The sequence below is a fragment of the Oncorhynchus nerka genome, linkage group LG6 (assembly GCF_034236695.1).
Source record: "Oncorhynchus nerka isolate Pitt River linkage group LG6, Oner_Uvic_2.0, whole genome shotgun sequence".
Taxonomy (NCBI): Eukaryota; Metazoa; Chordata; class Actinopteri; order Salmoniformes; family Salmonidae; genus Oncorhynchus; species Oncorhynchus nerka.
This window is the reverse complement of record NC_088401.1, coordinates 51,352,515-51,379,717: the sequence shown is the minus strand read 5'-3', so window position 1 is coordinate 51,379,717 and position 27,203 is coordinate 51,352,515. Positions and strand designations below refer to the sequence as shown.

The following is a 27,203-nucleotide window of genomic DNA, read 5'->3' as shown; positions in this document are numbered from 1 at the left end:
CTCATTGTGTTTGGATGATGTAGTCTTTTGATTCGCTGTCTCATTTAAATTATTTGTATGAAATAGACAACATCTTACTGCCTTCACAAGTTGAAATAAACTCCTTGCTTTTCGCTCGCTGTCAAGAGAAACATACGTGCTCTGTCCAAGGTGCTGAAACATATTACGGTCTTTCACTGCCTGTTTTTGCCAGTTGTTTGAACTAATGTCGTGGATGCGCTTTTTTTTGTTGCCTTTACTCCATTTACAACTTTTCATATAAAGAAGAACATGGCCTGCATGTGCTCAGATATTATGGTCTTCATTCAGATTTAGTGTTTGTGTGTCATGGCGTGTAGGCAAAAAAATAAAAACGGAGTTAGTGTAAGCTCATACATTCCCCACGTGGCGTCACTGTTGACCGTGGCATTGAGATATTGTATTTTGTGTCTTGAGGCCCCTCCCCGTTTCACAGGGTGAGGACATTTCTCGGGGCTTTGTTACAAAGAGACGCAGGATGAGAGAGAGAGAGACATAGACTGGTCGGAAGCCACATCAGTGTAAAAATTCTGCATTGGAAACACATTTCTCGAAGCTTTGATTGTTTGACAGATATTCGTATCTTTGGATCTATGCTTGGCTCACCTTCGATGGAATTATGTCTTTACCGAATAGGAGATATGTTGTGGCGTATTCAGTGCTTTTGCTGTTGGAGTGTTTTTTCTGGGAAGCGGTGTCCGGACAGCTCTCCTACTCCGTCTCAGAGGAAGTAAACCCGGGGACTTCTGTGGGAAATATCGCTACGGATCTAAACCTCAATATCCTGGATTTGGAGTCTCGCATGTTTCAGATTGTCACCGGGTCCAAGGGAAAGTATTTCGAGGTAAATCTAAAGACTGGTGTTCTCTATGTGAATGAGAGAATAGACAGAGAGGAGCTATGTGCGAAGGCTCCGAAATGTACTGTCAGTGTAGAAGCTATTATCAACAATCCTTTGAAACTCTACCGTATAGAAATTAACATTTTAGATGTTAATGATAATGCCCCATCTTTCAGTGCTAAATCACAAAGTAAAGACATTGCAGAGAACGCATTGCCTGGAGTTAAATTCCCCCTATTATCGGCCCACGATGCTGATGTGGGGAAGAACGGTATCAATACATACAAGCTTAGTTCTAATGAATATTTTTCCTTAGCGGTTCATAAAGGAGATCGTGTGTCTGCTGAGTTAGTGCTGCAGAAAGCTTTAGACCGAGAGAAACAGCCTGTGATCCAGCTCACACTGACCGCTGTAGATGGAGGAAATCCTCCGAAGTCTGGTACTTCAGACATAATAATTAATGTGCTGGATATTAATGACAACACCCCGGTGTTTACAAAATCGTTGTATAAGACTCGAATTTTTGAAAATGTGCCGCTTGGGACAACATTATTAACTCTTAACGCGACAGACCCAGATGAAGGAACGAACAGTGACATTGTATATACTCTGAACAAAGAAGATCAGGACCATGTACTAGATGTTTTCCATCTTGACCCAAATACAGGGACTTTAACAATTAAAGGCAATATAGATTTTGAGGAACACCCTGCCTTTGAGATCCGTGCCCAGGCGAGTGACAGAGGCCAGCCCCCAATGGCAGCACACTGTAAAGTATTGGTAGAAGTGGTGGACCTCAACGACAATGCACCTGAGATCACTGTGACGTCACTCTTAGACACAGTGAAGGAGAACGCTAAGAATGGCACTGCAATTGCTCTCGTGTCAGTCCTCGATAAAGATGGTGGAAAAAATGGAGTTGTCCGTTGTGAGGTTAAGAATAAGGTCCCTTTTAAATTGGAGACAAACTATAACAACTATTATTCGTTAGTTGTAGATGGGCCTCTTGACAGAGAGAGTGATTCTCATTATAATGTCACCATCACAGCTACGGATGAAGGGACCCCGCCTCTCTCCAGCAGCCGTGTTATTACTGTTAACCTTTATGACGTGAATGACAACGCTCCTCGCTTCTCAGAACCCGTGATTAATGTTTATGTGAAAGAGAACCGTCCGGTAGGTGGGATAATCACAACAGTGTCTGCAGTTGATGTTGACGTCAATGAAAATAGTCAGGTGACCTACTCATTTTTAGAGAGTAAAAGCAGCTCAGTACCGCTGTCTACAATGGTCAATATAAACTCAGTGACAGGAGATATAGTCAGCCTGCAGTCTTTTAACTATGAGGAGATACAAATATTCAGTTTTAAAGTTCAGGCCACAGACTCTGGTGTTCCTCCTCTCAGCAGCAACGTGACTGTGAACGTTTTTATTCTGGATGAGAATGACAACAGTCCTGGGATTCTCGCGCCCTATTCTGATCACGGCTCCGTTAACTCTGAGAACATTCCCTATTCTGCTGAAGCGGGCTACTTTGTGGCCAAGATCAGGGCTGTGGACTCCGACTCTGGCTACAATGCGCTGCTTTCTTATCACATCTCTGAGCCCAAGGGAACCAACCTCTTCCGAATCGGAACCAGCACCGGGGAACTAAGGACTAAGAGGCGAATGAGTGACAATGACCTGAAAGCTCACCCGTTGGTCGTGTTGGTTTCTGATAACGGAGAACCCTCACTGTCAGCGACTGTGTCTATTGATGTAGTGGTGGTTGAAAGTACAGGTGAAATCCAGACTGAATCCAGAAACGTACCAAGAAAGGAGGAAAGCTTCTCTGATTTAAACTTGTATTTGCTGATCGCCATTGCCTCGGTGTCAGTGATATTTTTATTGAGCCTGTTCAGTTTAACAGCTGTAAAATGCTTACGGACAGACGACAGTTTTAAAAGATACAGCGCCCCAATGATCACCACACACCCTGACGGGAGCTGGTCTTACTCTAAATCTACTCAGCAGTATGACGTGTGTTTCAGCTCAGACACACTGAAGAGTGACGTAGTGGTTTTTCCCCCACCATTTCCGCCTGCAGATGCAGAACTGATCAGTATTAATGGAAATGACACGTTTAACAGGACTCAAACATTACCCAACAAGGACGAGGTAAGGAACATAGTTTTCACTTAACCCAGAAATCAATTAGTCTCATATCCTTTAATTATACTTTTTTTCTGTCTTTTTTGTACTTCTTAATGTCTTTGTATGACGTTGACCTTTCTTTCTCATTTGAATGTTCAATGAAATAATAGATATCTTGCTGCCTGTAAAAGTTCAAATGTTTTACTGTTCTCGCGCTGTGAAGTGAAGCACACGGGTGCTGTCTATGGTGCTGAAAATCATCAAAGTCTTCGGCTGCGTGATTTTGCCAGTTATTTGAAGTAATGTTGTGAATACGTTTTTTTTGCTATAATTAGCAGACATTTTAGCAGACATTTTCATATGAAATAGCACATAAATGTGTCGTCGTCATGCTTATATTGTGTTTGGATGGGTGTCATTGTGATATTCGGAGTTGGTGTATGCTTGTGCATTCACCACCTGGCGTCACTATTGACCATGGCATTAAGATATTATATTCGATTCTCGAGGCCCCTCCCAGATTCAGAGGGTGGGAAGACTTTTCAGCTCTTTGTTACAAAGAGACCCAGGACGAGAGAGAAACGGAGTGGTCGGAAGCCACATCAGCGTTTACCGTAAAAAATATTCAGCTGGATTTTAAACATTATTTTTCGATGCTTGGATTAATTGACGCATAATCGTTTTTTTGGATCTATGCTCGGCTCACGTTCGATAAAATGATGTCTTTGTCGAATAGAAGGAGCTCTATTGTGACGTATTTAGTGCTTGTGCTGCTGGAGTGTTACTGGGAAGCGGTGTCCGGGCAGCTCTCCTACTCCGTCTCAGAGGAGGTAAACCCGGGGACTTCCGTGGGAAATATCGCTAAGGATCTAAACCTCAATGTCCTGGAGTTGGAGTCGCGTATGTTTCAGATTATCACCGGGTCCAAGAGAAAGTATTTCGAGGTAAATCTAAAGACTGGTGTTCTCTATGTGAATGAGAGAATAGACAGAGAGGAGCTCTGTGCGAAGTCTTCGAAATGTACAGTCAGCGTAGAGGCCGTTATAAACAATCCGTTGATGCTTTACCGTCTAGAAATTAACATTTTAGACGTTAATGATAATGATCCGTCTTTTAGAATACATTCTCAAACTTTAGACATTGCTGAGAGCACATTACCTGGACTTAGATTCGCTCTGTCGGAGGCCTCTGATGCTGATGTGGGTAAGAATGCTGTAAGCACATACAAGCTTAGTCCGAATGAATACTTCTCGCTTGATACACACAAAGGGGGAGGTAGTGTGTCCGCTGAGTTGGTGCTCCAGAAAGCTTTAGACCGAGAGAAACAGCCTGTGATACAACTCACACTGACCGCTGTCGATGGAGGAAACCCTCCGAAGTCTGGTACGTCACAGATTATTGTTCATGTTTTGGATAACAATGATAACGCTCCAGTTTTTAGTAATTCATTATACAAGACCCGAATTTTGGAAAATGTGCCCCTCGGCACAACGATCATCACCTTAAATGCCACCGATGTCGATGAAGGTACAAATAGTGAAATTGTGTACTCTCTTAGGAGCAAGGAACAGGACCATTTCTTAGATATCTTTCAAATAGACTCTAAAACAGGTATCATTACAGTTAAAGGGAATATTGACTTCGAGGAAATACCTGCGTTTGAGATCCGTGCCCAGGCGAGTGACAGAGGCCAGCCCCCGATGGCAGCGCACTGTAAAGTGTTGGTGGAAGTGGTGGACCTCAACGACAATGCCCCTGAGATCACGGTGACGTCACTCTTAGACACAGTGAAGGAGGACGCCAAGGTTGGCACTGCCATTGCTCTCGTGTCAGTCCTCGATAAAGATGGTGGAAAAAATGGTGTTGTCCATTGTGAGGTTAAGAATAAGGTCCCTTTTAAATTGGAGACAAACTATAAAAACTATTATTCGTTAGTTGTAGATGGGCCTCTTGATAGAGAGACGGCTTCTCAGTATAATGTCACCATCACAGCTACGGATGAAGGGACCCCGCCTCTCTCCAGCACCAGCGTTGTTACTGTACACGTTGCTGATGTGAATGACAACGCTCCTCGCTTCTCAGAACCAGTGATTAACGTTTATGTTAAAGAGAACAGTCCGATAGGCGAGCTAATCAAAACAGTGTCTGCAGTTGATGCTGACGTCAGTGAAAATGGTCATGTGACCTACTCATTCTTAGAGAGTAACAGCAACTCACTACCGCTGTCTACAATGGTCAATATAAATTCAGATACCGGAGATATAGTCAGCCTGCAGTCTTTTAACTATGAGGAGATAAAAACGTTCAATTTTAAAGTGCAGGCCTCAGACTCTGGTGTTCCTCCTCTCAGCAGCAACGTGACTGTGAACGTTTTTATTCTGGATGAGAATGACAACAGTCCTGGGATTCTCGCGCCCTATTCTGATCACGGCTCCGTTAACTCTGAGAACATTCCCTATTCTGCTGAAGCGGGCTACTTTGTGGCCAAGATCAGGGCTGTAGACTCCGACTCTGGTTACAATGCGCTGCTTTCTTATCACATCTCTGAGCCCAAGGGAACCAACCTCTTCCGAATCGGAACCAGCACCGGGGAACTAAGGACTAAGAGGAGAATGAGTGACGATGACTTGAAAACACACCCGTTGGTCGTGTTGGTTTCTGATAATGGAGAACCCTCACTGTCAGCGACTGTGTCTATTGATGTAGTGGTGGTTGAAAGTACAGGTGAAACCCAGACTCAATACAGAAACGTACCAAGAAAGGACGAGAGCTTCTCTGATTTAAACTTGTATTTGCTGATCGCCATTGCCTCGGTGTCAGTGATATTTTTATTGAGCCTGATCAGTTTAATAGCTGTAAAATGCTTCAGGACAGACGACAGTTTCAAAAGGTACAGCGCCCCAATGATCACCACACACCCTGACGGGAGCTGGTCTTACTCTAAATCTACTCAGCAGTATGACGTGTGTTTCAGCTCAGACACACTGAAGAGTGACGTAGTGGTTTTCCCCGCACCATATCCACCTGCAGATGCAGAACTGATCAGTATTAATGGAAATGACACGTTTAACAGGACTCAAACATTACCCAGCAAAGACAAGGTAAGACATCATGTTTTCAATTAGCACATAAATATTCTGTTCTCCTGTCATTTACTGAGCATTTACTCTGCTTTGTTGTGCTTTTTAAGGTATTTTGATGGTGTTGTCGTTGCTCTTTAATGTACGTTTAACCTCCTATGTAAGTTGTAAAAATGGTGTGTTCTTTACCCGTTGTAAATATAAACGTCCGTGTGCTGTCCATGGTGCTGAAACGGATAATGGTATTTTACTTGGTGTTTGAGCTAATGAGGTGATTGCGCTTAGTACATTTATTAGTGCTACTCATATTAACTTACACTTGTAATGAGATATTATGATTGGCTTGTGTTTGGGTTTTCTGAAATGTAATGTAATTTGATAATCTAAACTCATACATTGTTGCGTAAATTCCCCACTTGGCGTCACTGTTGACCGTGGCAATGTGATATTGTTTTTGGTGTCTCGAGGCCCCTCCCAGTTTCAGAGGGTGAGAACATTTCTCGGGGCTTTGTTACAAAGAGACGCAGGGTGAGTGAGAGAAAGAGACAGAGACTGGTCGGAGGCAACATCAATGTTTACCGTGTAAAAAATCTGGATTGGAAACATATTTCTCGAAGCTTTGATTGTTTGACAAATATTCGTATCTTTGGATCTATGCTTAGCTCACCTTCGATGGAAATATGTCTTTACCGAATAGAAGGAGATATTTTGTGACGTATTTAGTGCTTGTGCTGCTGGAGTGTTACTGGGAAGCGGTGTCCGGGCAGCTCTCCTACTCCGTCTCAGAGGAGGTAAACCCGGGGACTTCCGTGGGAAATATCGGCAATGATCTAAACCTCAATGTCCAGGATTTGGAGTCGCGTATGTTTCAGATTATCACCGGGTCCAAGAGAAAGTATTTCGCGGTAAATCTAAAGACTGGTGTTCTCTATGTGAATGAGAGAATAGACAGGGAGGAGCTCTGTGCAAATGCTCCTAAATGTACAGTCAGTGTAGAGGCCGTTATCAACAATCCGTTGAAACTCTACCGTGTAGAAATTCATATTTTAGATGTTAATGACAATGCTCCATCTTTCCGAACGAAATCACAAACTATAGACATTGCTGAAAACACTTTTCCAGGGGTACGATTTCCGTTGTTAGACGCATCTGATGTAGATGTTGGAAAGAATGCCCTCAATACATACAAACTGGGCCCTAGCCAGCATTTTTCCTTAGCGGTGCACAAAGGGGGTGAGAGTGTGTCTGCTGAGTTAGTATTGCAGAAAGCTTTAGACCGAGAGAAACAGCCTGTGATCCAGCTCACACTGACCGCTTTAGATGGGGGAAATCCAGCAAGGTCAGGTACATTGGAAGTAATAATTCATGTTCGGGATATAAATGATAACGCTCCAGTTTTCACCACGTCTTTGTACAAGACACGTATGATTGAAAATGCACCAATAGGAACAACTGTCATAACTTTAAATGCGACAGACTTTGATGAGGGTACGAATAGTCACCTTGTTTATTCTATCAGCAAAAATGAGAAGGATCATATCCTCCAGATGTTCGATATTGAGCCAAAAACGGGGATAATTACAGTTAAAGGTAAAATTGACTATGAAGAACATACTGCATTTGAGATCCGTGCCCAGGCGAGTGACAGAGGGCAGCCCCCGATGGCATCTCATTGTAAAATATTAGTAGAAGTGGTGGACCTCAACGACAATGCCCCTGAGATCACTGTGACGTCACTCTTAGACACAGTGAAAGAGGACGCTAAGGTTGGCACTGCAATTGCTCTCGTGTCAGTCCTCGATAAAGATGGTGGCAAAAATGGGTTGGTACATTGCGAGGTTAAGAATAAAGTCCCCTTTAAATTAGAGATGAACTATAACAATTATTACTCTTTAGTGGTCGATGGGCATCTTGACAGAGAGACGGCTTCTCAGTACAATGTCAACATCATAGCTACGGATGATGGGACCCCGCCTCTCTTCAGCACCAGCGTTATTACTGTACATGTTTCTGATGTGAATGACAACGCTCCTCGCTTCTCAGAACCAGTGATTAATGTTTATGTTAAAGAGAACAGTCCGATAGGAGATGTAATTAAAACCGTGTCTGCAGTTGATGCTGACGTCAATGAAAATAGTCATGTGACCTACTCATTCTTAGAGAGTAAAAACAACTCAGTACCGCTGTCTACAATGGTCAATATAAACTCAGTCACTGGAGATATAGTCAGCCTGCAGTCTTTTAACTATGAGGAGATAAAAACCTTCCAGTTTAAAGTTCAGGCTACAGACTCTGGTGTTCCTCCTCTCAGCAGCAACGTGACTGTGAACGTTTTTATTCTGGATGAGAATGACAACAGTCCTGGGATTCTCGCGCCCTATTCTGATCACGGCTCCGTTAACTCTGAGAACATTCCCTATTCTGCTGAAGCGGGCTACTTTGTGGCCAAGATCAGGGCTGTGGACTCCGACTCTGGTTACAATGCGCTGCTTTCTTATCACATCTCTGAGCCCAAGGGAACCAACCTCTTCCGAATCGGAACCAGCACCGGGGAACTAAGGACTAAGAGGAGAATGAGTGACAATGACTTGAAAACACACCCGTTGGTCGTGTTGATTTCTGATAACGGAGAACCCTCACTGTCAGCGACTGTGTCTATTGATGTAGTGGTGGTTGAAAGTACAGGTGAAATCCAGACTCAATACAGAAACGTACCAAGAAAGGAGGAGAGCTTCTCTGATTTAAACTTGTATTTGCTGATCGCCATTGCCTCAGTGTCAGTGATATTTTTATTGAGCCTGATCAGTTTAATAGCTGTAAAATGCTTCAGGACAGACGACAGTTTCAAAAGGTACAGCGCCCCAATGATCACCACACACCCTGACGGGAGCTGGTCTTACTCTAAATCTACTCAGCAGTATGACGTGTGTTTCAGCTCAGACACAATGAAGAGTGACGTTGTAGTTTTTCCCGCACCGTATCCACCTGCAGATGCAGAACTGATCAGTATTAATGGAAATGACACGTTTGACAGGACTCAGACATTACCCAACAAAGAGAAGGTAAGAAATAAATGTTTTATTTTACACAGAAATCAGATTCCATCCATCCCTTTGCCAAAAATGTGTATGCTTTGGCGTGCTTCCCATTGTCTAGCTATGACAGCGTTTTTGAATAATCAGTTAAATAATTGGGATCTTACTGCTTCAACAAGTTGCAAAAATGTTCACTATCCGCTCCCTATCTAGAGGATCATGTGTCCGCTGTCCATGGTGCTGAAACCCACCCGTTTTTGTCCTGTCCTCTTTTGCCAGGTTTCTTAGCCAAATTAGGTTTTTGCTTGCTTTTGTATGTTTAGCAGACCTTGCTATAGTAAACAAAACTTACACAAGAGCACAGATATACACTGAACAAAAATATAAACACAACAGGTAAAGTGTTGGTCTCATGTTTCATGAGCTGAAACAAAAGATCCCAGTAATGTTCCATATGCACAAAAAGTTTATTTCTCAAAAATGTTGTGCACAAATTTGTTTACGTCCTTGTTAGTAAGCATTTCTACATTATCAAGATAATCGATCCACCTGACACGTGTGGCATTACAAGAAGCTGATTAAACGGCATTATCATAACATAGGTGCACCTTGTGCTGGGGACAACAAAAGGCCACTTTAAAATGTGCAATTTTGTCACACAGCACAATGCCACATACATCTTAAATTGTGAGGGAACTTGCAATTGGCATGCTGACTACAGGAATGTCCACCACATCTGTCTTCAGAGAATTAAATGTTAATTTCTCTACCATAAGCTGCCTTCAATGTCATTTTAGAGAATTTGGCAGTAGGTCCAACCGGCCTCACAACCATATAACCGCATGTATCCACGGCCTCACAGGACCTCCACTTCTGGCTTCTTCACTTGCATGGTCGTCTGGTTAGTGTGTGGTGGTGGGGGGGGGGGGGGGGGGGTTGCTGGGCCTAGCTCCCCAGTGGGTGGGCTTGGCTGCGAAGTGAGTTGGCCTATGCTCTCCATGGCTGCAGGCTGCACCCCTGTCCGGTCAAGTGAAATCCATAGATTAGGTCTTAAATGAATTTATTTCAATTGACTGATTTCCTGATATGAACTGTAAATCAGTAACATCTTTGAAATTGTTGCATGTTGCGTTTATATTTTTGTTCAGAATTGTATGGTCATCATGCTTAGCTTGTGTCTGAGTGTCATGTAATTTTATGTGATTTTCTGAAGCTCGTACATTTACCACTTGGCGTCACTGTTGACCGTGGCATTGAGATATTATATTTGGTCTCGAGGCCCCTCCCAGTTTCAGAGGGAGAAGTGATTTCTCGGGGCTTTGTTACAAAGAGATGCAGGACGAGAGGGAGACTGGTCGAAGCGGAATACAAATAGGTGTAAATAATAAGCTGAATTTGATACGTATATTTTTCGATGCTTTGATTGTTTGACGGATATTATTCTCTTCGGGTCTATGATCAGCTCACTTTCGATGGAATTATGTCTTTACTGAATAGAAGGATATCTATTGTGACGTATTTTGTTATTGTGCTGCTCGAGTGTTACTGGGAAGCGGTGTCCGGGCAGCTCTCCTACTCGGTCTCAGAGGAGGTAAACCCAGGGACTTCCGTTGGAAATATCGCTAAGGATCTAAACCTCAATGTCCAGGATTTGGAGTCGCGTATGTTTCAGATTATCACCGGGTCCAAGAGAAAGTATTTCGAGGTAAATCTTAAGACTGGTGTTCTCTATGTGAATGAAAGAATAGACAGAGAGGAGCTCTGTGCAGAGGATCTGAAATGTACAGTCATCGTAGAGGCCGTTATCAATAATCCGTTGAAGCTTTACCGTTTAGAGCTGAATATTGTAGATGTTAATGATAACGCTCCGTCGTTTAGTGCGAAATCCCAAACTATAAACGTAGCTGAGAACACTTTACCTGGAGTTAAATTCACTTTATCAGAGGCGTCTGATTTGGATGTTGGTAAGAATTCTGTTAGCACATACAAGCTTAGTCCTAATGAATACTTCTCTCTTGACATACACAATGGAGGAGAAAGTGTGTCCGCTGAGTTGGTGCTCCAGAAAGCTTTAGACCGAGAGAAACAGCCTGTGATACAACTCACACTGACCGCTGTCGATGGAGGAAATCCACAGAGGTCTGGTACGTCACATATTATTGTTAATGTTTTAGATATTAATGATAACCTTCCGGTATTTACTAGCTCTTTGTATAAGACGCACATTTCCGAGAATGTGCTCATAGGAACAACGGTATTCACTGTGAACGCGACTGATGCTGATGAAGGTACAAATAGTGAGATTGTCTACTCTCTTAGGAATAAAGATCAAGACCGTATTCTAGATATATTCGATATCGACCCCAACTCTGGCGTTATAACAGTAAAAAGCAATATTGACTTTGAGGAAAGAAAGGCGTTCGAGATCCGGGTAGAGGCAAGCGACAGAGGCCAGCCCCCGATGGCAGCACACTGTAAAGTATTGGTAGAAGTGGTGGACCTCAACGACAATGCCCCTGAGATCACTGTGACGTCACTCTTAGACAGAGTGAAGGAGAACGCTAAGGTTGGCACTGCCATTTCTCTCGTGTCAGTCCTAGATAAAGATGGTGGCAAAAACGGAGTTTTACATTGTGAAGTTGAGAATAAAGTCCCCTTTAAATTGGAGACAAACTATAAAAACTATTATTCGTTAGTTGTAGATGGGCCTCTTGATAGAGAGACCGCTTCTCATTATAATGTCACCATCACAGCTAAGGATGAAGGGACCCCGCCTCTCTCCAGCACCAGCGTTATTACGGTGGAGGTTTCTGATGAGAATGACAACGCTCCTCACTTCTCAGAAAACGTGATTAATGTTTATGTGAAAGAAAACAGTCCGATAGGAGATGTAATTAAAACAGTCTCTGCAGTTGATGCTGACGTCAGTGAAAATAGTCAGGTGACCTACTCATTAGAGATTAACAGCAACTCACTACCGCTGTCTACAATGGTCAATATAAATTCAGATACAGGAGATATAGTTAGCCTGCAGTCGTTTAACTATGAGGAGATAAAAACCTTCCAGTTTAAAGTTCAGGCCACAGACTCTGGTGTTCCTCCTCTCAGCAGCAACGTGACTGTGAACGTTTTTATTTTGGATGAGAATGACAACAGTCCTGGGATTCTCGCGCCCTATTCTGATCACGGCTCCGTTAACAGTGAGAACATTCCCTATTCTGCTGAAGCGGGCTACTTTGTGGCCAAGATCAGGGCTGTAGACTCCGACTCTGGCTACAATGCGCTGCTTTCTTATCACATCTCTGAGCCCAAGGGAACCAACCTCTTCCGAATCGGAACCAGCACCGGGGAACTAAGGACTAAGAGGCGAATGAGTGACAATGACCTGAAAGCTCACCCGTTGGTGGTGTTGGTTTCTGATAATGGAGAACCCGCACTGTCAGCGACTGTGTCTATTGATGTAGTGGTGGTTGAAAGTACAGGTGAAATCCAGACTCAATACAGAAACGTACCAAGAAAGGACGAGAGCTTCTCTGATTTAAATTTATATTTGCTCATCGCCACTGCCTCGGTGTCAGTGATATTTTTACTGAGCCTCATCAGTTTAACAGCTGTAAAATGCTTCAGGACAGACGACAGTTTCAAAAGGTACAGCGCCCCAATGATCACCACACACCCTGACGGGAGCTGGTCTTACTCTAAATCTACTCAGCAGTATGACGTGTGTTTCAGCTCAGACACACTGAAGAGTGACGTAGTGGTTTTTCCCGCGCCATATCCACCTGCAGATGAAGAACTGATCAGTATTAATGGAAATTACACGTTTAACAAGACTCAAACATTACCCAACAAAGACAAGGTAAGCTGAATATGCTTCACGAATGTGAAAATGTTTTAAAACTCCAGCACAGTTTGATATAGCAGTTTTTGGCAAAATTACAGACATTTGTCAAATGTAGTTGTATCATGGCTTCAGAGTTATAGGCCTCCACGTGTTTGCATGGTCAATTTTGTTTTTGATATCTTATGAGAATATATATTGGCATACATTGCGGGAACCATATTTCCAGGCTGTATCACAACCGGCCGTGGTTGGGAGTCCCATAGGGCGGCGCACAATTGCCCCAACGTCGTCCGGATTAGGGTTAGGCTGTCATTGTTGTCATTGTAAATAATAATTCTTATTAACTAGCTGGCCTAGTTAAATAAAGGTTAAATATTTTTTTTTTATAAAACAATGGAAAATCACATCGCTGTGAAAGTACAGACGCTGTCCGTGGTGCTGAAACGGTTAGTGTTCTTTCGTTTCGAGGGGCAGAGGCCTTTTCGAATCAATGCCTATCATCGTTGAAAGTGGAATGGATTCATTCAAGTGGTAGAGAGTTGATTTTTATTTCAAATGTTTCATCTCTCTGCTTTGTCTCCCCCGTTAACATTCTATCTGGCAGTTTCTATGGGCGATAAAATAACGACAGCTGTCCTTGTATCTAAACTGTATTACCACTATTTCTAACTGACTATAATAATAACTCATTTTAAATGTTCCCATCTTTATCATTTCACGCTTTTGCACTTGTCGTGAAGTGTATTCGAGTTCAACTCTACGGTGTGGTTGACTCTATCATGTAGTTGATTCAGATTTGAGACGACATTGGTCGCTGGTTATACACAGTGATCTTTGCTACTTTGCTCACTACTATCACAAGAGGTCAACTATGTATTATATACAATGACATGAAATCGAACACGCAACACAGGGTGTCACTATAGACCACGGAAAGCAGCGAAGTCAAATGTGTTTTTATACTCCTCCTCTGAAGGACAATACAGAATAGCGTCACTGTCGGAGGGGCGTTGTGAAGAGAAACGGTCGAGGTGATGAGACGGAGAGGGCTGAGCTGTGTACAGAATGTCCGACATTTAACGGAATACTTCGGGTTTTGATGGATACATGACCCTTACTTATTGGATTCAGTTGTTTTTATACATGCAGCGATGGATCGCCGAAGACAAAGAGAAAGTGTTTGGATTCAGTGCGTCGCGTTGCTTTGTTTATTTGGCTGGTCTGCAGCGCAGATCTCTTACTCCGTTTCAGAGGAGGTGGACAAAGGCACGTTTGTGGGGAATCTCGCTAAGGATTTGAACCTTAATGTACACGAACTGGAGTCGAGGGGTCTAAGGATTGTATCGGGACATAGTAAGAGGTATTTTGATGCGAATCTGAAAACAGGATTACTGTTAGTTAACGAGAGAATAGACAGAGAGGAGCTTTGTCCGAATACGATAAAGTGCTCTTTGAATATCGAAGCCATATTAAGCCATCCTGTGCTTCTGCATCGTATTGAGGTTAATATTTTAGATATTAATGATAACACACCATCTTTTGTTGAAAAATCCCACACATTTAACATCTCTGAGTCTTCAACGCCGGGCGAGCGATATATGCTACCGATAGCAAATGACGCAGACATAGGAGCTAACTCGGTAAAGAGCTACAAGCTGAGCCCGAATGAACACTTCTCCCTGGATGTACAGAACGGCGGAGAGCAGAGTGTGTCTGCTGAGTTAGTGCTGCAGAAAGCTTTAGACCGAGAGAAACAGCCCGTTATCCAGCTCACACTGACCGCTGTAGATGGAGGAAAACCTCCACGATCTGGGACATTGCTGATAGTAGTGAACGTAATTGATGTTAATGACAATTCTCCAGTGTTTTCTAAGCCGCTTTATAAAGTTCGTGTTCATGAAAACGCGCCTTTTGGGACAAATATATTAACTCTCACTGCAACAGATTTAGACGAGAGCGTAAATGGTGAGATAGTGTATTCTTTCTTAAAACGTGGAAATCTGGACCCCTCAAACATGTTTGCCATCAATTCAGACACGGGTGAAATTACAGTCAAGGGAAATTTGGATCATGAAGATAGTCCTGCATTTGAAATTCGAGTTCAGGCGATGGACCGAGGGCATTCACCTCGCAGTGCACATGGTAAAGTGTTAGTTGATGTTATTGATGTCAATGACAATGCCCCAGAAATCTTAGTGACGTCACTCATGAGTCCAGTGAAAGAGGATGCCGAGATGGGGACAGTGGTCGCCTTGGTGACAGTAACTGATAACGATGGAGGCCAAAATGGCCTCACTAACTGTGAACTTGTAGGGTCTGTTCATTTTAAACTAAAGTCGAACTACAAGAACTATTATTCGTTAGTGGTCGACGGGCCTCTTAACAGAGAGAGGGCTGCTCAGTATAATGTCACCATCACAGCTACGGATGAAGGGACCCCGCCTCTCTCCAGCACCAGCGTTGTTACTGTACAGGTTTCTGACGTGAATGATAACGCTCCTCACTTCTCAGAACCCGTGATTAATGTCTATGTCAAAGAGAACAGTCCGGTGGGTGACGTCATTAAAACAATATCTGCTTTTGATCCAGATTCAGATGAAAATGCAAAAGTGACGTATTCATTATTAGATAAAAGTGTTTCAATATCATCATCTGTAAATATAAACTCAGATACAGGAGATATAGTCAGTCTGCAGTCGTTTAACTATGAGGAGATAAAAACCTTCCAGTTTAAAGTTCAGGCCACAGACTCTGGTGTTCCTCCTCTCAGCAGCAACGTGACTGTGAACGTTTTTATTATGGATGAGAATGACAACAGTCCTGGGATTCTCGCGCCCTATTCTGATCACGGCTCCGTTAACTCTGAGAACATTCCCTATTCTGCTGAAGCGGGCTACTTTGTGGCCAAGATCAGGGCTGTAGACTCCGACTCTGGCTACAATGCGCTGCTTTCTTATCACATCTCTGAGCCCAAGGGAACCAACCTCTTCCGAATCGGAACCAGCACCGGGGAGCTAAGGACTAAGAGGCGAATGAGTGACAATGACCTGAAAGCTCACCCGTTGGTCGTGTTGGTTTCTGATAACGGAGAACCCTCACTGTCAGCGACTGTGTCTATTGATGTAGTGGTGGTTGAAAGTACAGGTGAAATCCAGACTCAATACAGAAACGTACCAAGAAAGGAGGAAAGCTTCTCTGATTTAAACCTGTATTTGCTGATCGTCATTGCCTCGGTGTCAGTGATATTTTTATTGAGCCTGATCAGTTTAATAGCTGTAAAATGCCACAGGACAGACGACAGTTTCAGAAGGTACAGCGCCCCAATGATCACCACACACCCCGACGGGAGCTGGTCTTACTCTAAATCTACTCAGCAGTATGACGTGTGCTTCAGTTCAGACACACTGAAGAGTGACGTAGTGGTTTTTCCCGCTCCATATCCACCTGCAGATGCAGAACTGATCAGTATTAATGGAAATGACACGTTTGACAGGACTCAAACATTACCCAGCAAAGAGAAGGTAAGAGGAACTCTCCTCCGCAGATGTTTAAATGTGTCTGCACTTCCAGTTTCAATGTGTTTTGTGTTGTGCGAAAACAGACAGAGATATGTGGCATTGGGAAATATGAAGATATGCTTACATCATGGCAGGTTTCAGATTGATATAACGTGTCCCCATTTTCAGCCTACGGATGCATAATGTATCAACGTTTTATAGGCTACCGTGAATACTTGTTTCCAAATGACTGTGTTCACCAAGCGGTGAAATAGTTTTGGCTGCTCTATATGGGGTTGAAATCGTTTGTGCTTTGTGCTTACAATGTCCAGTGATGTTTCTAGACCGATAATTGTCACTGGTTAAATTGAAAGTATGCAAACCGTGGTATTTCGCTTTTCAGAGTTGTCTTTGCGGCCTTGACAGCATTACAATGTCGATAACCCTTGAGCTATCCGTATCTATGCTCTGCTACTCGTCCTAGATGTTTATAGCTTCTGCCATCGATATCAGGATATAATCCACACATAGTTTATTGTTCAACGTGGCTAGACGTTTTGGCTCCTTTCCCTGTGTGTTTCATTTGAACAAAAACTTTCGTTCTTTTACATACATGCACCTTTCGCTGAGTGAATTACGAACACGAGTTTGATTACTTGAAGTTATCTCTGTAGGCCTATTCTAACACATCAGAGAAATCTCTTCATTCTAAACGAGTAATGTATTAAAGCAACACACGGTGTCACTATAGACCACGAACGGAAGATACATCATTGACAAACTAAGACTCCTCCTTTCAGATTGAAAAAAGAAAAGTGTCACCAGTCCCGAAAGCTTTGTGAAGAGAAACACCATTAGAATGAGACGGGTGGGCTGTATTGGATCTCTGATATACATATAACGGATCGTTTTGTGGTTTTAATGGATATGCGATTTTGACTTATGGATTAATTTGTTTTGTACACGCAGCGATGGGTCGTCGAAGACAAAGAGAAGGCGTTTGGATTCGGTGCGTCGCGTTGCTTTGTTTATTTGACTGGTCTGCAGCGCAGATCTCTTACTCCGTTTCAGAGGAGGTGGACAAAGGCACGTTTGTGGGGAATCTCGCTAAGGATTTAAACCTCAATATACAGGAAATTGAGTCGAGGGGTCTAAAGATTGTTTCCGGACAGAGTAAGAGGTATTTCGAGGCTAATCTGAAAACAGGAGTCCTGTTCGTTAACCAGAGAATAGACAGAGAAGAGCTTTGTCCGAATACGGTAAAGTGCTCTCTAAATATACAGGCCATATTGAGCCATCCTGTGTTTCTTCATCGCATTGAAGTAAATATTATTGACGTAAATGACAATGCACCGTCATTCCTTGAACGGTATCATACATTTAACATTTCAGAATCTTCTTCACCCGGTGAGAGATACCCTCTACCGATAGCGAATGACGCAGATACCGGCAGTAACTCGGTAAAGAGCTACAAGCTGAGCCCGAATGAACACTTCTCCCTGGATGTACAGAGCGGTGGAGAGCAGAGTGTGTCTGCTGAGTTGGTGCTGCAGAAAGCTTTAGACCGAGAGAAACAGCCCGTTATTCAGCTCACACTGACCGCTGTAGATGGAGGAAAACCTCCCAGATCTGGGACGTCACAAATCATTGTTCACGTAATAGATGTCAATGATAACTCGCCAACATTTAGCAAATCACTCTACAAGGTCCGTATTAATGAAAATGTATCGTTAGGGACACAACTATTGAAGTTAGAGGCTACAGATTTAGACGAGGGTCCACACGCTGACATTTTATATAGCTTTATGAAGCGTGGAAATGTGAACTATGCAGACATGTTCTCCATAGATTCACAAAGTGGTGCGATTACTGTCAAGGCGAATTTAGATCACGAGGAAAATGCAGCATATGAATTACGTGTGCAAGCGACGGACCAAGGCCCCACGGCCCGCAGTGGTTATTCTAAAGTGTTGGTTGAAGTTACTGATCTCAATGACAATGCTCCCGAAATATCTGTGACGTCATTAATAAACCCAGTAAAGGAGGATGCTGATATAGGGACCGTGGTTGCCTTGGTGACAGTTACAGATAAAGATGGAGGTAAAAATGGCTTCAGTAACAGTAAACTTGTAGGGTCTGTTCCTTTCAAACTGATGTCGAACCACAAAAACGATTATTCGTTAGTGGTAGACGGGCATCTGGACAGGGAGAGTGCTACTCAGTATAATGTCACCATCACAGCTAAGGATGAAGGGACTCCGCCTCTCTCCAGCACCAGAGTTATTACTGTAGACGTTTCTGATGTGAATGACAACGCTCCTCGCTTCTCAGAACCAATTATTAATGTTTATGTTAAAGAGAACAGTCCGGTAGGTGACGTCATTTATACGATGTCTGCTTTTGATCCTGATTCAGATGAAAATGCAAAGATGACGTATTCATTATTAGATAAAAGTGTTTCAATATCATCATCTGTAAATATAAACTCAGATACAGGAGATATAGTCAGTCTGCAGTCTTTTAACTACGAGGAGATAAAAACTTTCCAGTTTAAAGTTCAGGCCACAGACTCTGGTGTTCCTCCTCTCAGCAGCAACGTGACTGTGAACGTTTTTATCCTGGATGAGAATGACAACAGTCCTGGGATTCTCGCGCCCTATTCTGATCACGGCTCCGTTAACTCTGAGAACATTCCCTATTCTGCTGAAGTGGGCTACTTTGTGGCCAAGATCAGGGCTGTAGATTCCGACTCTGGCTACAATGCGCTGCTTTCTTATCACATCTCTGAGCCCAAGGGAACCAACCTCTTCCGAATCGGAACCAGCACCGGGGAGCTAAGGACTAAGAGGCGAATGAGTGACAATGACCTGAAAACTCACCCGTTGGTCGTGTTGGTTTCTGATAACGGAGAACCCTCACTGTCAGCGACTGTGTCTATTGATGTACTGGTGGTTGAAAGTACAGGTGAAATCAAGACTCAGTTAAAAAATGTACCGAGAAAGGAGGAGAGCTTCTCTGATTTAAACCTGTATTTGCTGATCGCCATTGCCTCGGTGTCAGTGATATTTTTATTGAGCCTGATCAGTTTAATAGCTGTAAAATGCCACAGGACAGACGACAGTTTCAGAATGTGCAGCGCCCCTATGATCACCACACACCCTGACGGGAGCTGGTCTTACTCTAAATCTACTCAGCAGTATGACGTGTGTTTCAGTTCGGACACACTGAAGAGTGACGTAGTGGTTTTCCCCGCACCGTATCCACCTGCAGATGCAGAACTGATCAGTATTAATGGAAATGACACGTTTAACAGCACTCAAACGTTACCCAACAAAGACAAGGTAAGAGTAATATTCGTCACGAATGTGTAAATGTCTTTTAAACTCCAGCTTTGTTATTGCAGTTTTTGGGATAATGACAGACATTTATCAAACGGTTTCAGAGTTGTCATACAAATGTTTGCATGGAAAATTGAGTTTTTGGTATCGTATAAGAATATTTCTGAGAATAAATTGAGAAGAAATGTGCAAAAGAACATCACTTTGAAAGCACAGACGCTCTCCGTGGTGCTGAAACAGTTAGCGTTATTTGGTTTCGAGGGGCAGAGGCCTTTTCGGGTCGATACTTTTAATCGCTGAAAGTGGAATGGACATTTTCAAGTGATGTAGAAAGTTGGTTTGAAATGTGTTTTTTTTTAGCTCTCTGCTTTGTCTTCCCCAGGAACATTCAATCTGGCAGTTTTCGATATGGGCGATCAATAGGGCCTCCTGTATTTGGTTACTTGACTCTTCGACAGCTGTCCTCATTACTAACTTTTACCTTTATCACCACGACGTTAAATGACTATTGATACTCATTTTAATTGTTCCCCAGTGTTTGCCGTTTTTCGCGTCCCAAACTGAGCACCTGTATTCAAACTGGACTCTAACATGTGGTTGATTCATAGTTGATACAACATTGGCCACATGATACGTACACAGTCATGTTTGCTATTTGCTTGCTACTATCACAGTAAGTTAATGATGTGGTATAAAATGTTGAATTAAATCAAACAAGTAACACATGGTGTCGCTATAGACCAGGAATGGGAGAGTGGTCACTTATATTCTATGACTCCTCCTCTCTGACAAAAAAAACCGTCACATGTCCGGAGCGCTTTGTCAAGAGAAACACTAATGGTGGTGAGAGGAAGAGGGCTGGGTCGTGTGGATCTCTTACTTTACGGATTTCTGTGGTTTCAATGGACATGCCACTTCTATTTCTGGGATAATACGTTTCGTACAAGCAGCGATGGGTCGCCGAAGACAAAGGGAAAGCTTTTGGATTCAGTGCGTCGCCTTGCTTTGTTTATTTGGCTGGTCTGCAGCGCAGATATCTTACTCCGTTTCAGAGGAGGTGGACAAAGGCACGTTTGTGGGGAATCTCGCTAAGGATTTAAACCTTAATGTACAGGACCTGGAGTCAAGGGGTTTAAGGATTGTATCGGGACAGAGTAAGAGGTATTTCGATGCCAATTTAAAAACAGGGGTTCTGTACATTAACGAGAGGATAGACCGAGAGGAGCTTTGTTCGAAAGTGATAAAGTGTTCGGTAAACATACAGGCCATATTGAGCCATCCTACGCAGCTCCACCGCATTGAGGTGAATATTTTAGACGTTAATGACAATGCACCATCTTTCCTTGAAAAATTATATTCATTCAACATTTCTGAATCATCATCCACAGACGAGCGATATCTTTTACCGATAGCAATCGATTCAGATACGGGCAGTAACTCGGTAAAGAGCTACAAGCTGAGCCCGAATGAACACTTCTCCCTGGATGTACAGAACGGCGGAGAGCAGAGTGTCTCTGCTGAGTTAGTGCTGCAGAAAGCGTTAGACCGAGAGAAACAGCCCGTTATCCAGCTCACACTGACCGCTGTAGATGGAGGAAAACCTCCACGATCTGGGACATTGCTGATAGTAGTGAACGTAATTGATGCCAATGATAATTCACCCACGTTCAGTCAGCCGCTGTACAAGGTTCGCGTTAAAGAAAATGTTCCATTCGGAACTAAAGTGATTCAGCTAAATGCCACAGATGTAGATGAGGGAGTCAACGGTAAAGTTGTATATTCCTTTATCAAACGTGGTAATGTGAACCCCTCTGATATGTTTGATATAAATTCAGACACTGGAGCAATCACAGTTAAGGGAAATGTGGATTACGAGGAAAGTCCTGCATATGAAATTCGTGTGCAGGCGACGGACCAAGGCTCATCACCCCGTAGTGCACACGGGAAACTGTTAGTGGAAGTTATTGATTTGAATGACAATTTCCCAGAAATATATGTGACGTCACTCGCGAGCCCCGTGAAAGAGGATGCTGAGATAGGGACAGTGGTCGCCTTGGTGACAGTCACAGATAAAGATGGTGGTAAAAATGGCCTCACTAACAGTAAACTTGTTGGGCCAGTGCCATTTAAATTGAAATTGAATTATAAAAACGATTATTCATTAGTGGTTGATGGGCCTCTTGACAGAGAGAGTGCTACTCAGTACAATGTCACCATCGTAGCTACGGATGAAGGGACTCCGCCTCTCTCCAGCACCAGCGTTATTACTGTACACATTTCTGATGTGAATGATAACGCTCCTCGGTTCTCAGAACCAGTGATTAATGTTTATGTTAAAGAGAACAGTCCGATAGGTGACGTCATTTATACGATGTCTGCTTTTGATCCTGATTCAGATGAATATGGAAAGATGACGTATTCATTATTAGATAAAAGTGTTCCAATATCATCATCTGTAAATATAAACTCAGATACAGGAGATATAGTCAGCCTGCAGTCTTTTAACTATGAGGAGATAAAAACTTTCCAGTTCAAAGTTCAGGCCACAGACTCTGGTGTTCCTCCTCTCAGCAGCAACGTGACTGTGAACGTTTTTATTCTGGATGAGAATGACAACAGTCCTGGGATTCTCGCGCCCTATTCTGATCACGGCTCCGTTAACTCTGAGAACATTCCCTATTCTGCTGAAGCGGGCTACTTTGTGGCCAAGATCAGGGCTGTAGACTCCGACTCTGGCTACAATGCGCTGCTTTCTTATCACATCTCTGAGCCCAAGGGAACCAACCTCTTCCGAATCGGAACCAGCACCGGGGAGCTAAGGACAAAGAGGCGAATGAGTGACAATGACCTGAAAGCTCACCCGTTGGTCGTGTTGGTTTCTGATAACGGAGAACCTTCACTGTCAGCGACTGTGTCTATTGATGTAGTGGTGGTTGAAAGTACCATTGAAATCCAGACTCAATTCACAAACGTACCAAGAAAGGACGAGAGCTTTTCCGATTTAAACCTGTATTTGCTGATCGCCATTGCCTCGGTGTCAGTGATATTTTTATTGAGCGTCATTAGTTTAATTGCTGTAGAATGCTACAGGACAGACGACAGTTTCAGAAGGTACAGCGCCCCAATGATCACCACACACCCTGACGGGAGCTGGTCTTACTCTAAATCTACTCAGCAGTATGACGTGTGTTTCAGTTCCGACACACTGAAGAGTGACGTAGTGGTTTTCCCTGCGCCGTATCCACCTGCAGATGCAGAACTGATCAGTATAAATGGAAATGACACGTTGAACAGGACTCAAACATTACCCAACAAAGACAAGGTGAGATTTCTACATAAACTAACCTATACATCTTATGTAGAAGCATCTTTGTATACTCTAACCCCAAGCAAAGTCGTAAGTATGTAGGGTAGAGTGAGAAAAAAGACAGGAACGTATTCAACGTATGGGAAATATACAGATGCATCATTTTTCAGATTGATGATATAGGCTACACAACCGCTATTGACATTATCAGCCTAAAGGTACATATGCCTATTGTGTATCCATGTCAACCGAATTTGTTTCCAACGGACTATTTTCAGTAAGCGGTGAAAGCCTACCGCGTGCTTTCCATGGTGCTGAAACCGTTTTTGCTCTCCGCTAATGGGAGCAGTGTTCTCTTTAGATGAATGCTTGTTACTGGTGTAATGGAATGGATGCAACGTTTTTCTCACTTTGCAGTCTATAGCGCATCACACTGTTAACCCCTTGAGCTTTGTATGTCGATATCCCCTCGGTCTTTACTCCTCGTTGATTGTTCTAGCTTCAGTCAATGTTAACAGAACATGACCATCTGAGCATTTGTTTAATTATATTGGGTTGACCTTTCGTGAACTACCTTCCCGTGTTTTGCATTGAACAGAACGCTTGTCTTTTAAAGACAGGCATTTCGTGTAGCGGATGTCCAACACGAGACTGTCCACTGGAGTTTACCTCCGTATTCTAACTAGTCAAATAATATACACTCTTATATTACATGAGTAATATAGTCTATAAACAACACACGATGTCGCTATAGACCACAGAATTTGATATTCTATGACTCCTCTCTGAATGAAAAAGAGAATAGAGTCACTAGTCCGAGCGCCTTTGTCAAGAGACACTCGAATGGTGGTGAGACTGAGAGGGCGGGGTTGTGTACAGGATCTCTCTAACGGATTTATTTTTATTTTTTAGGTTTCATTGATATGTGAATATTTTCTATTGGATTCATTTACTTTGTACAAGCAGCGATGGGTTGTCGAAGACAAAGAGAAGGCGTTTGGATTCATTGCGTCGCGTTGCTTTGTTTATTTGACTGGTCTGCAGCGCAGATCTCTTACTCCGTTTCAGAGGAGGTGGACAAAGGCACGTTTGTGGGGAATCTCGCCAAGGATTTAAACCTTAATGTACACGAACTGGAGTCAAGGGGTCTAAGGATTGTATCGGGACATAATAAGCGGTATTTTGATGCGAATCTGAAAACAGGAGTACTGTTCGTTAACGAGAGAATAGACAGAGAGGAGCTTTGTCCGAGTACGGTAAAGTGCTCTCTAAATATAGAGGCCATATTGAGCCATCCTATGCTTCTCCACCGCATCGAGGTGAATATTTTAGACATCAATGACAATTCTCCGTCATTCATTAAAAAGGTTGCTACTTTTAACATAACTGAATCTTCATACCCCGGCGAGCGATACCCACTGCCAATAGCGAATGACGCAGATACGGGCAGTAACTCGGTGAAGAGCTACAAGCTGAGCCCGAATGAACACTTTTCCCTGGATGTACAGAACGGCGGAGAGCAGAGTGTGTCTGCTGAGTTAGTGCTGCAGAAAGCTTTAGACCGAGAGAAACAGCCCGTTATCCAGCTCACCCTGACCGCTGTAGATGGAGGAAAACCTCCACAATCCGGAACGCTGCCTATTGTTGTAAATGTCATAGATTCTAATGATAATTCACCCTCATTTAGCAAGCCGCTGTATAAGGTCAGTGTGCCTGAGAATATACCTTTTGGGACTACAGTCTTAACACTTAGTGCTACTGATATAGACGAAGGACTACATAGTAAACTTGTGTATTCATTCGTTGAGCGTGGGAATCTGAATCCTGCTGATATGTTTGCCCTAAATCCAGACACTGGGGAAATTACTGTAAAGGCGAATTTGGATCATGAGGCAAATGCTGCGTATGAAATCCGGGTGCAAGCAACTGACCAAGGTCCCTCACCCCGCAGTGGTTATTCTAAAGTGTTGGTAGAAGTTATTGATGTCAACGACAATGCCCCTGAAGTCTCGGTGACGTCACTTATGAGCCCAGTGAAAGAGGATAGTGAAATGGGGACAGTGGTCGCCTTGGTAACTGTGATAGATAAAGATGGAGGGAAAAACGGCCTCACTAACTGTAATCTTGTTGGCTCTGTTCCTTTTAAACTAAAGTCGAACTATAAAAACTATTATTCGTTAGTGGTAGATGGGCCTCTTGACAGAGAGAGTGTTTCTCAGTACAATGTAACTGTCACAGTTACGGATGGAGGGACCCCGCCTCTCTCCAGCACCAGCGTCATTACTGTGCGCGTTTCTGACGTGAATGACAACGCTCCTCGCTTCTCAGAACCCGTGGTTCATGTTTATGTCAAAGAGAACAGTCCGGTAGGTGACGTCATTTATACGATGTCTGCTTTTGATCCAGATTCAGATGGAAATGCAAAGATGACGTATTCATTATTAGACACAAGTGTTTCAATATCATCATCTGTAAATATAAACTCAGATACAGGAGATATAGTCAGTCTGCAGTCTTTTAACTATGAGGAGATACAAACTTTCCAGTTTAAAGTTCAGGCCACAGACTCTGGTGTTCCTCCTCTCAGCAGCAACGTGACTGTGAACGTTTTTATTCTGGATGAGAATGACAACAGTCCTGGGATTCTCGCGCCCTATTCTGATCACGGCTCCGTTAACTCTGAGAACATTCCCTATTCTGCTGAAGCGGGCTACTTTGTGGCCAAGATCAGGGCTGTAGACTCCGACTCTGGCTACAATGCGCTGCTTTCTTATCACATCTCTGAGCCCAAGGGAACCAACCTCTTCCGAATCGGAACCAGCACCGGGGAACTAAGGACTAAGAGGCGAATGAGTGACAATGACCTGAAAGCTCACCCGTTGGTGGTGTTGGTTTCTGATAACGGAGAACCCTCACTGTCAGCGACTGTGTCTATTGATGTAGTGGTGGTTGAAAGTACAGGTGAAATCCAGACTCATTTCAAAAACGTACTGAGAAAGGAGGAGAGCTTCTCTGATTTAAACCTGTATTTGCTGATCGTCATTGCCTCGGTGTCATTCATATTTTTATTGAGCCTCATCATTTTAATAGCTGTAAAATGCCGCAAGACAGACGACAGTTTCAGAAGGTACAGCGCCCCAATGATCACCACACACCCTGACGGGAGCTGGTCTTACTCTAAATCTACTCAGCAGTATGACGTGTGTTTCAGCTCAGACACACTGAAGAGTGACGTAGTGGTTTTCCCCGCACCGTATCCACCTGCAGATGCAGAACTGATCAGTATTAATGGAAATGACACGTTTGACAGGACTCAAACATTACCCAACAAAGAGAAGGTAAGATCTCTACATAAACGAGCCTATTTGTCTATTGAAATATTGCTTCATGAATTACTCCTTTGAACTCCCCATAGTTAAAGATAACTGTTTTCAAGGTTCCTCTTAGCTTGAAAAGAGCCTTCCACTTCAGAGTTATGACATTTGATTTGTTTCGCACTATGCCTTTGGCCTCCTGGCTTCATAAAGCGAGATTTGCTGTCCCTGGTTCTAAAGGTGTGCTAATCTTCTGAAATTAAGATTCGCGCGAAGCGCTGAATGCTCTCTGACGTATGAATGAATGGCTGCCCATGACACTTATCAACAGTGTTTAATCTTCACGAATTTGTGCAATTTTCTCACCCTAGCATTTGTATACATAGAGTATTTGCGAGAAAATAAGGTGGAACATATGGAAAATGTAAGTATGCATCATATTACAGATCGATGATATAGGCTACATAATTATCATCGACATTGAACGCCTAAAGTTGCATACTGTCGTATATTTGTCAATTTCAACCGCGTAGACCTATATTTGTTTCCAAATGTCTATCTATGTTCAGTAAGCGGTTAAATCTTACCGAATGCGGTCGAAACCATTTTTTGATCTCTGATGATTGGGACACTGGATTTTTTAGGTAAAACTTGTCACTGGTGTAATGGAGGAGATGCAATTTGGGAATTCACGTTTGAGGAGTGTTTCTTTGAAGTCTTGAGAGCGTCACGATGTTAACCACTTGAGCATAGCATAGCATAGCATATCTTCTGTCATTGTTATCAGAACATGACT

General features: G+C 43.1%; 5 protein-coding genes across 9 annotated transcripts in view; all 5 read left to right on the top strand.

Annotated features, from left to right (window-relative positions):
- LOC115130568 (protocadherin alpha-C2-like) overlaps window positions 1-27,203 on the top strand; it is a 177,691-nt gene that overhangs the window by 73,384 nt on the left and 77,104 nt on the right. Inside the window, exon 1 of one of the 5 annotated variants that reach the window (XM_029661838.2) lies at window positions 501-3,016. The exons of 2 other annotated variants lie outside the window; for them this stretch is intronic. In XM_029661838.2, coding sequence (XP_029517698.2) covers window positions 638-3,016 — 2,379 coding nt within the window. In that variant the 5' untranslated portion in view covers window positions 501-637. Of the gene's footprint in view, window positions 1-500; window positions 3,017-3,563; window positions 6,094-20,638; window positions 23,109-27,203 lie in introns of those variants that run through there. 2 more of the 5 variants (XM_029661837.2, XM_029661841.2) reach the window with 2 other exon arrangements.
- LOC115130995 (protocadherin alpha-10-like) lies at window positions 6,617-12,975 on the top strand. The gene is made up of 3 exons (XM_065019176.1): window positions 6,617-9,198; window positions 10,661-11,251; window positions 11,354-12,975. The coding sequence occupies exons 1-3, from the start codon at window positions 6,753-6,755 to the stop codon at window positions 12,973-12,975; spliced, it is 4,659 nt and encodes a 1,552-aa protein (XP_064875248.1). The 5' UTR covers window positions 6,617-6,752.
- Window positions 14,038-16,652, top strand: LOC135572145 (protocadherin alpha-3-like). The gene has a single exon (XM_065019175.1). It carries the CDS (start codon window positions 14,103-14,105, stop codon window positions 16,650-16,652), a length of 2,550 nt encoding a protein of 849 aa, XP_064875247.1. The 5' UTR covers window positions 14,038-14,102.
- LOC135572144 (protocadherin alpha-2-like) lies at window positions 17,309-19,819 on the top strand. The gene has a single exon (XM_065019174.1). The coding sequence runs from the start codon at window positions 17,420-17,422 to the stop codon at window positions 19,817-19,819; it is 2,400 nt and encodes a 799-aa protein (XP_064875246.1). The 5' UTR covers window positions 17,309-17,419.
- On the top strand, window positions 23,963-26,497 carry LOC135572143 (protocadherin alpha-2-like). The gene has a single exon (XM_065019173.1). The coding sequence runs from the start codon at window positions 24,062-24,064 to the stop codon at window positions 26,495-26,497; it is 2,436 nt and encodes an 811-aa protein (XP_064875245.1). The 5' UTR covers window positions 23,963-24,061.

What these genes read in the sequence shown, in the direction of transcription:
- LOC135572145 (XM_065019175.1), top strand. Translation starts at nt 14,103, where the DNA reads ATGGATCGCCGAAGACAAAGAGAAAGTGTTTGGATTCAGTGCGTCGCG.
- LOC135572143 (XM_065019173.1), top strand. Translation starts at nt 24,062, where the DNA reads ATGGGTTGTCGAAGACAAAGAGAAGGCGTTTGGATTCATTGCGTCGCG.
- LOC135572144 (XM_065019174.1), top strand. Translation starts at nt 17,420, where the DNA reads ATGGGTCGTCGAAGACAAAGAGAAGGCGTTTGGATTCGGTGCGTCGCG.
- LOC115130995 (XM_065019176.1), top strand. Translation starts at nt 6,753, where the DNA reads ATGTCTTTACCGAATAGAAGGAGATATTTTGTGACGTATTTAGTGCTT. An exon ending in CATCCCTTTGCCAAAAATGT is followed by an intron (nt 9,199 to 10,660) that starts GTATGCTTTGGC and finishes GTTACTGGGAAG; the next exon opens with CGGTGTCCGGGCAGCTCTCC. An exon ending in AGGAAATCCACAGAGGTCTG is followed by an intron (nt 11,252 to 11,353) that starts GTACGTCACATA and finishes ATGTGCTCATAG; the next exon opens with GAACAACGGTATTCACTGTG.